At 32.2% G+C, this 9941-nt stretch overlaps 1 protein-coding gene across 2 annotated transcripts; it reads left to right on the top strand.

Moving 5' to 3' along the window:
* The first annotated feature begins 3105 nt into the window (after window positions 1–3105).
* On the top strand, window positions 3106–8596 carry LOC134723858 (gamma-aminobutyric acid type B receptor subunit 2-like). Of its 2 annotated transcripts, none has more exons than XM_063587403.1 (8): window positions 3106–3194; window positions 4582–4729; window positions 5179–5314; window positions 5802–5909; window positions 6163–6285; window positions 6557–6898; window positions 7198–7338; window positions 7797–8596. In XM_063587403.1, the coding sequence occupies exons 2-8, from the start codon at window positions 4605–4607 to the stop codon at window positions 8592–8594; spliced, it is 1773 nt and encodes a 590-aa protein (XP_063443473.1). In that variant the 5' UTR covers window positions 3106–3194; window positions 4582–4604; the 3' UTR covers window positions 8595–8596. The 2 variants fall into 2 exon arrangements, with proteins under 2 accessions (XP_063443473.1, XP_063443472.1); XM_063587402.1 differs by lacking the exon at window positions 3106–3194 and adding an exon at window positions 3562–3683.
* The last annotated feature ends 1345 nt before the right edge of the window (window positions 8597–9941 follow it).

Below are 9941 nucleotides of genomic sequence, written 5' to 3'. Positions count from 1 at the left end.
GTTGATGATATAATAGAATCTGAGCAAACTTATGCATAGACCCTCGCGTATCAATGTTAAAACAGACATATCAGATTTAGACCTTGGGTAATCGTTCGTAAACATAATAATGTGGTGTTAAGTTATGTTACGAAGTGACGACAGAAAAACAAAAGATAGCTACGGGTGACGATTTACAATACACACTTATTTCGAACTTAGATTGACAAGTCTACTGTTTTTATCCATTCATGTCTATGTTACAATGAAAGAAAAGTTTTAATAATAGAAACTAGAGGCTCTAAAGAGCCTGTGTCGCTCACCTTGGTTTATGTGAATATTAAACATAGGAAGCAGATGGATTCATGAAAAAATTGTGTTTTGGTGATAGTGATGTGTTTGTAAATCTTACTGTAATAAACTGTCTTGCTGCTTACAATTATCTCTATCTATAATGAACTTGGCCCAGTAGTTTCAGTGGAAAATGTTAATAAAAATTTACAAATTTTATGAAAAGTGTTAAAAATTGACTATAAAGGACAATTACTCCTTAGGGGGTCAATTGACCATTTTGGTCATGTTGACTTATTTGTCAATCCTACTTTGCTGAACATTATTGATGTTTACAGTTTATCTCTATCTATAATAATATTCAAGATAATAACCAAAAACAGCAAAATTTCCTTAAAATTACCAATTCAGGGGCAGCAACCCAACAAAGGGTTGTCCGATTCGTCTGAAAATATCAGAGCAGATAGATCTTAACCTGATAAACAATTATAATCCATGTCAGATTTGCTCTAAATGCTTTGGTTTTTGAGTTATAAGCCAAAAACTGCATTTTACCCCTATGTTCTATTTTTAGCCATGGCGGCCATCTTGGTTGGTTGACCGGGTCAAGCCACACATTTTTTTAACTAGATACCCCAATAATGATTGTGGCCAAGTTTGGATTAATTTGGCTCAAAAGTTTCAGAGGAGAAGATTTTTGTAAAAGATAACTTAGATTTACGAAAAATGGTTAAAAATTGACTATAAAGGGCAATAACTCCTAAAGGGGTCAACTGACCATTTCGGTCATGTTGACTTATTTGTTAATCTTACTTTGATGAACATTATTGATGTTTACAGTTTATCTCTATCTATAATAATATTCAAGATAATAACAAAAACAGCAAAATTTCCTTAAAATTACCAATTCAGGGGCAGAAACCCAACAAAGGGTTGTCCGATTCGTCTGAAAATTTCAGAGCAGATAGATCTTGACCTGATAAACAAGTATACCCCATGTCAGATTTGCTCTAAATGCTTTGGTTTTTGAGTTAAAAGCCAAAAACTGCATTTTACCCCTATGTTCTATTTTTAGCCATGGCGGCCATTTTGGTTGGTTGACCGGGTCACGCCACACATTTTTTAAACTAGATACCCCAATAATGATTGTGGCCAAGTTTGGTTTAATTTGGCCCAGTAGTTTCAGAGGAGAAGATTTTTCTAAAAGCTAACGACGACGGACGACGACGACGACGGACGACGGACGACGACGACGACGGACGACGGACGACGACGCCGGACGCCGGACGCCAAGTGATGGGAAAAGCTCACTTGGCCCTTCGGGCCAGGTGAGCTTAAAAGGAACATGTCTAGTAATTTCAACTGGTTCGGATTAATTTCCAGCCGGACCGGCGAAGGAAAAGTCAATATAAAAGTTCTTACATGTCGTGGTCCTTTCGACTAACCAGTCTATCCTGCGTTATTAGTATTGTTTAAACTGATTTCTTATTTTATTTGCTAAACGTCCTGTGACAAATATCTAGATTTCTACTGATGTAACTTTAGCATATACCTGACTTGTGTGATTTGAAAGCATTAGTGAAAGTTGATATTGCAAAAGAACAATAACTTTTACATGGGTTTATGATCAAAGCTCAACTTTTCTCATGTGCGACCAAATGAAATGTAAGTAGGTTAATTGGTTCAGTTCAAAACGTTAATATCTTTCTGTTAATTGTTTTCTGTCAGCTTTTTTAATACTTCTTTACATTTTGTTTTTAAATAAGATATATCAGCCTTTGTATTGTTACAGTAATAGACTTAAAACACCTTTTTACATTATTTTCACAGTACGTAAAGCAACCATCAATCAATCTATACGCGATTGATAATTTAGTCTTAGATGCTTTGAACGAACTAGCTGTCAGTTACTGCAAGTACTCTCAGTGTGTCTTTTGTTGTTGGGATGTACAAGTACCCGGCCAAGTCCAACTATGTTTGTGTTAGATGTTTTATATCCATCTGATGAGTCGAGCCTTTTTCTTTTGTTGTTCTGTTATACCACTGTCCAAGGTATGGGGGATCCCGATAACATGTTTAACCCAGCCATAATCTGTACATATGTGCCTGTCCCAGGTTAGGGGAGGTTTGGGATCCCGCTAACATATTTAACCCCGCTTCATTCTGTACGTATGTGCCTGTCCCAAGCCAGGTGCGTGTAATTCAGTGACTGTCGTATATTGCCGTGTTACATATTTGTTCTTCATTCGTTTTTTGTACATTAAATTGGCCTTTATCTTTTTCGTTTGAATTGTAATATGCATTTGTCATTTCAGGGTCTTTTATAGTTGACTGTATGGTATGGGCTTTGTTGAAGGCTGTACGGTGCCCTGTAGTTGTTAATTTCTGTGTCATTTGGTCTCTTGTGAAGAGTTGTCTCATTGGCAATCATTCCTCGTCTTCTTTTTTTGTATGAGATGGTCAATAGATTTTGAAATACACGCCAAACTGAGTCTTGTATCAGTCTATAATGCGGACACCCAAAACGATGTAATTGCAATTATCTATAGAATGCAGAAATAATAATCCTTCCATCCTGGAAGCACAAGTAACACCCCTTATTAATGTTTATAAGCAAAAAATAGAAACAGATGGATTGAATAATAGGCAATATTTGTATGCAAATTAAAAGTAAAAAATGTTGACACAACTAAAAAAAATAATCCGTTTGACATGTTGTTTTTGTAATTAATTTATGAATTGATTTTATTAATATTATTCGGGTATTTATATGAGAGGTTTTAAGTAATAAATAAATAATAGAATTCACCAATCATGTATTGTATTTTAGACAGTGTTTTTGTTGTTGAGAGGATCATTTCGAGCAATGAAACATTAATTTTAGAAAGGCTGTTACGCAGGAGTGTTTTATTATTGGCGATCAGGTCTGTACATTATATATTTTTTTCTAAATAGGCAAACTTATCAAAATAAATTTTATTTCGCTTATCATAAAAATGCATGTTACTTGTAGATAAGTATTCCTATCAATGTCTGAAGGCAATTGTATAGAAATATAGTTACATGTATCCTGTTTGTGCCTAATTAAAATAATTGCAATTTTTGATTAACACGATAAGTGTTTCCTGTTAGTGCCTCCCATTGTTTACTTTGTCGTAAGAAGGTGTAAACAATACATACTTATCAGTTTAACAATAATTATTATTTAAAATGGATCAATAAGTCACACATCATTAAAATCTATAGTATAAAAACCCATCAACGAGAAATATGATCATTATTATTGAAATTCTCTCCCTAGTGCGGTAGCAAAGTAGAAATATTATACACATGTAAAATATATATATATCAAAATATATTTCCTAACTTTTAATTTAGATATTTCTCTTTCTGAAATATACAGCATAGATTTGGTAAGCTATTTGATTATTTTTCCAAACCAAATGCATATGTAGGTTCGTTGATATCAGAGGTGTGACTGTTTTCATTTGGCAATAGTTTTTCGCTGGAAAGAGTTTTTCTTGTATTGATGGATAGAAGATGCATTAAAGTTTATAAAAAATACAATATTTCAATTGATTTTCCATCATTCTTTAAACATGTCAAAATTTAGATTAATTAGAAGTTTAGTTTTATTCTATTTGCAAAAATAAAGCCATATTTATCTGTTAAGGAATGCATAAAATGTGAAGTAAAATAGTGAAAACAGTGCTTGTAATTTTCATTTAAAACAAATGTATAACATGACAAATTATAATTTAGATTAGAACATTGTTTATATCAAGTCGAGTTGTCGGGTTCACGTACCTGTCTGCAGATATTTATCTTTCAAATTTTCATTTAAAATCAATGAAAAAAAATCTTGATTTTAAATTCATTTCATTAACTTTCGAGAAAATAAGATAAATGTTTGTTTGTAAGTTATACGATAGTTTTACACAAAGACAGTATAATTTTCCAGTTAATTCTTGTTTGTTTCCCATGACTCTTTCTTCTGTCAGTTTAAAATCACGATAAGCTAGGATAATATCTCCAAAAATATTTAAACGATTTAAAACAAAAATATTTTCTTTACGTATTCTTTTTTCTTTCATATTTACTAATTTAAAACATTTAAATGATAAGAACGAAAAGCGAATTGAAACGCAAATAGAAGCGACACTTTTATTTATTACAAGTTTGCTCGAGCTAAAACATTGATACGTTTATCACAGTTGAGAGGAGTTTTTAGTTTCTATGATTTGTTTCTTGTGTGACAATATATGCTAAAACATGCATGATCAATAATAAGTTAAAATATGAACTTTGTAGTTAAGAACGACAGTACTGTTGGAATGCTGACAATGGAGACCAGAACTATATCAGTGGGGACCTTTGTGGCCTCTTGTTTCGCCACCACCATTGGAGTCGTAGTATCAGTCAGTTTTCTCACTTTTAATTTGTTTCACAGACATAAAAGGTAGGAATCTAAACTTTTGCATCTCAGAAAAAAATGCGAAGTACAGATTTGGTTTAAACAACCGCCATTAATATTAATATTCCATTAAAAATTAATTTTCAACATATTTTGACATTGTGAAAGAAAATTGACAATTATATATGTTTTGATATTGTAAAAGAAATATGACAATGTATTATGACAATGTATAAGGAAAATCGACAATATGTTTTACATTGTAAAAGAAAATTGACAATATATAATGACATCGTAAAGAACATTGACAACATATATTGAATTTGAATTTTGTCTTACGAAATTCATTTGAGAAATAAAAATATGAAAAGAAAAATGCTTGTTCAGATATATCAATCAAAAGTCTTCAAGAGTAAAATATAGCTTTTTATCATACGTAGCTGAATAAAAAATCTATATGCAATATGCAGGTATTTATTTTGTCTTTTTTGCAGATTTATGAAAATGTCGAGTCCGAATCTCAATATACTGATCAGTGTTGGTGGAATACTGTTAAATATTGTCTGTTTAATGTATGGAATGGACTATTTCTTTGTGGAGCGTTATCAGGAGGCTACAGTAACATGTCAGGTATACAGAAATGTATTTTTAAGGCCTTACAGCTTCGAGATTTTCTATAAGTCAACCTGTCTTCAAATACCAATTACAGTAGTCTATCAAATTCGATGAGATTTAATTGTTTGTTCGTTTTTGTATCTTTTGCCTCTTTTTTATCATGTATCTTTGTAACAGCTTTAACCATTTTCTCTTGCGGTTATGTTCAATTTTGTATTCGTTCCTTTTGCAATATACGTTCATCTAACCCAACAATCAGAGTTGTAGTAGTTAAAATATAGCAGTGTACTTACATAACGGACAGTTTTTTTGTTATCGACTTTTCGACAATATTAATTTCCGCTATTGTGTCATAACCAAACAATACCGTTGATGTGTGTAGAGGATCAAAATTAAATAAAAACGCGGACTTAAAAAATGTATCAAAGCAGTTAAAATTATCAAATAACTAATATACATTATTTATATGTTTTTTTGTAAACATGAATATTTATTTTTTCAGATGAGACTATGGATGATAGTGTTTGGAGTATCCTTGGTGTTTGGACCGATTTTCTCTAAGAGCTGGAGAGTGTACAAAATATTCCGGAATGCTGGCATCAAGAAAGTGGTAATTATCTTCCAATTTATCTTTATTTCTCTGATACGTAAACTTTTGTTTGAACAAAACGACTTACACTTTCAATTTCTAGTCAATGGTACCGTGATTATTACATTCAATCATCACAGTATAAAGATAATTATAAACGTACTATATTTTTCGATTGAACCTAGTAAATCAGAAACAAAAATGTATTTTGAAGACTTGTATGAATAAATAAATGATATAAAACCTTTCATACTTACTATTTTTCAATTTCTAGGTAATCAAAGACAAGAAGCTATTTATGATTTGTGGTATTGTGCTGTGTTTGGATGCTTTCTGGTTGTTCCTCTGGCAAATCATTGATCTCGTCCAATCAAAACGTGTTGCTGTCTTGTTAAAGGTATGTGAAATTCTAAATAGTCTTTTTGTATATCCACAAAGGAAAAAAAAATATGAAAATTCAACCAGAAACATACTACTTTTAAGAAAAACATGTTTCTATTCATTGACATTTGTTGAAAAAGGCAACGTAAAAAAAAGTATTTAAAATAAAATATAAAAATAATTTTTGAATTTTTTTTTTATCATGTTGATATATTTTCATCGTTTGTTTGTATATCATTGTGATTTCCAATTGAGGTTTATTGCATTTCATTTTAAATCCATTTCAGAAATCGAATACAAACAACACGCATAGTCTTCAAGATCTGGGTTATATACAGGAATGCACGTGTGGAAGGGTTGACGTATGGCTAAGCCTTATCTTTATCTGGAAGTCACTTACATTTTCCTATGGACTTTATATAGCCTGGAAGACGAGAAACGTGTTGTTGCCTCCAATGAAAGACTCTCCAAGTATCATTATCAGTGTTATTTTCAGCATGTGTACTACATCATTAGTTGTTGTGTTGTCGTCATTATTGCGTCACGACCCGGATGCTGTTTATGTTCTCCATATATTAGCCATAACCATATGTTGTGTGGTAATTCAAATAACCGTATTTTTGCCTAAGGTAAGACTCCAATAATATTTACAATAAAGTAAACGACTAGCTATTACGATTCTATCAATAATTTCATTGTAAAGTAAGAAAAACACTGTTTTAATTGATTGTTATTTGCCTAAGGTTCAGTAGCAAATATTTCATGCATGGTCAAGACTTTAACAAAGCTACATATTAAACAAAAGGTAGGTTATGTGAGGTAAGGCGAGAACCTTAGACAGTTTTTTCTCCGGTTGCATTTAAGAATTATCAAGCACACAACTCTGCTTTCTTAAGAATTATTTCAAAATTCATTTTGAACATTTTAGGTTCTGTATTGGTGGAGGACCCCAATAGAAAAAACGGTACGTCTGTCTACATCAGTGTACGAGTATGGAGGGCTTAATTCTGAAGAGGAGATGTACCAACTTATTGCAGAAAACAGAGCTCTTAAGAAGTCTTTAACTGAGGTAATCGTTAATAGAGTTTAAAACAATAATACTGTTAATATGCAAGAAGGGGGAACAAATACTACTATTAATACGCATGGACAGAGAAAAAAAAGACTTCTTTTAATACGCATGAAAGGAGAAAAATACTTCTTTTTTAATACGCATGAAAGGAAAAAATAAGTACGCATGAAAGGAGATGTAGGGTAAACGTCAAAGTGACAAACGATACAAACATAAACTAAAAATAGATTACTGTGTTTTACAGATTATACATGGAACATGGATTTTATTGAATTATACAAAACTTGATTATCTTTATACATACCACATTGGTCAAAGTTTGTCGTATTAGTTAAGTAAACATTGACGACCCATTGATATCATTTAATAATATCTGCTTATTTATGATGTTCTTAATAACCACCACGAATCTAGAACTGTTTTGTATTTTTATTTTATTCATTACCAATTTTCAGAAAGCATCTAAACTGTCTAAGTTGGAAGAGAACTTACAGACAGCTAAACAGACACTCAAAAGTATGTCGGAAAAAGATTTCAAATTGGATGGCGAGTTTGACGTTGATTTATCCGAGTTTAAACTTGACAGTGGCCTCGATGTCGATTTGTCCGAGGTTACTAGCACCGATGATGAACTGTCTATTAGATATGGTAAAACAAGAATAAAGACCAGTATGACGAGACTTATTCCAGGAACAAATGAGGTCTCTAATGTTAATGAGGTACCAACGTTTCGCGATCATGCTGCCTTACAAAGATCGAACTCAGATAGCGGACGTATGGTGGCTTACCAGAAACAGCAATCTAGAACTAGTGTTTGTAGTTTACAGAACTATTATCGTTCGACAGAGTGCTATGATAATATACAAGCATCACTTAAGTCGAAAAATGACATTGTTGGATCTGTAGCCAAAAGTTATAACCTTGATGACAATGAAGATACGCTCTCGTATGTCAGTAGTTATCTCCCCTTGAAGGGTACCAGGAGAAAGCTAAACTACACGTTAAAAGACACAGGAGTTTACTTATCTCCCGCCAATACAACAACTATATCCAACGACCAGTTATACCCGTCATTTGATTACGAACTCAGTTTTGGAAGTACAATTATTGCTAAGTCATCAAATATAGACCCTCATGACAAAACTTCAGTGTGCAAGTCAAAGAGACACAAGAAGTATAGAACACCTAAACCTTCTTACGAAAGGACAAAACATGGAGATAAAATTGTTGTACGCAAATGCTATTATTTGTAGAATATGATATTATTTATAGATATTAAATTATTGTGGATTTAATCAATAAAATTGTGTATAAATGAGGAATTGTTCAATAGAATGAACATTCAATGTAGATATTCCAAGTTCTGACATTAAATTTTTTGTTAACTTCCTGCCAAGTACTATGTTCTACCAGAACCTGAGTTGATTGTCCCGTGTAAACACGACTAAGCATCTTTTATGTCTGGTGCAGTGTAATTTATTTAAACATAGTGTTAGTTTTGTGTATAGTATAATAAGGTAAAAGTTCACGAGAAAGCTTCCCAATTTAAAAGTCAAAGAACACATTAATTATGGGCGGATATACATATGAATAACCAACGACAACCAATCAAGTCATTTTTCAAAAGACATCAGAACAAGATCGAATTATTTCTATAAGCGAAGTACCGTAAACTAAACAATAAAAAGTATGTAAAAAAGGATCGAAAGATAACAGAGTGACATTCAAACTGAAAGATCGAAAATAAACCCACAACGCCATGGCCAATAATGAAAAAGACAAACGGGCAAATAATAGTAAAAACGACACAACAAAGAAAACTAAACAATCAGCAACACCAAACCCACCAAAAAGTGGGGGTGATCTCAGGTGCTCCTGAAAAATAAGCAGATCCTGCTCACATGTGGCACCCGTCGTGTTGATTAAGTAACAGATAAGGAATACATAACGAATAAGTAACATGTAACAAATAAGTAACGAACAAGAAATAAGTAATAAGTATGGAACAAGGAATAAGTAACCAACTTTGCAAATTGGGTCGACCATGACGAAGGACGGGAATTGGGCCATGGAAAAAATAGTATGTCGGAAAGAAGAAAAACCTAATTTATTGTAAAGGATCACCTAAAGTACGGGGCGCCGAATGGGACTCTTGTGGTTTTGTACAAAATTCAATTCTGTCATAACAAAATCATTTTTGTCTTACAAAACTATGTGCTACAGACTTGTTTTGTGAGAACTTCAATTTTGTGATGACAAAATTCATTTGTGTAGACAAAATTCATTTTTGTCATGACAAAATTCATTTTTGTAGACAAAATTCATTTTTGTAGACAAAATTCATATTTGTCATGACAAAAGTCAATTTTGTCTTAAAGGTATGCAAATATAAACATATTTGCATACAAAATTGACTTTTGTTACCTGATATGGAAATTAGATCACAAAGGTCAATTGTGTACGGTAAGATTTAATTTTGTGAGACAAAATTGACTTTTGTGAAACAAAATTGACTTTTGTGAGACAAAATTGACTTTTGTCATTTTTGTTGAGACAAAATTCAATTTTGTCATTTTTGTTGAGACAAAATTCAATTTTGC

Source organism: Mytilus trossulus, chromosome 6, assembly GCF_036588685.1.
Source record: "Mytilus trossulus isolate FHL-02 chromosome 6, PNRI_Mtr1.1.1.hap1, whole genome shotgun sequence".
Classification (NCBI taxonomy): domain Eukaryota; kingdom Metazoa; phylum Mollusca; class Bivalvia; order Mytilida; family Mytilidae; genus Mytilus; species Mytilus trossulus.
This window is presented reverse-complemented; position numbering and strand designations above follow the sequence as displayed.

Excerpts from the sequence above, each read along its gene's own strand:
- LOC134723858 (XM_063587403.1), top strand. The coding sequence starts at position 4,605 with ATGCTGACAATGGAGACCAGAACTATATCAGTGGGGACCTTTGTGGCC. Across the intron at positions 5,910-6,162 it reads ATGCTGGCATCAAGAAAGTG|GTAATCAAAGACAAGAAGCT; the intron begins GTAATTATCTTC and ends TTCAATTTCTAG. Across the intron at positions 6,286-6,556 it reads GTGTTGCTGTCTTGTTAAAG|AAATCGAATACAAACAACAC; the intron begins GTATGTGAAATT and ends AATCCATTTCAG.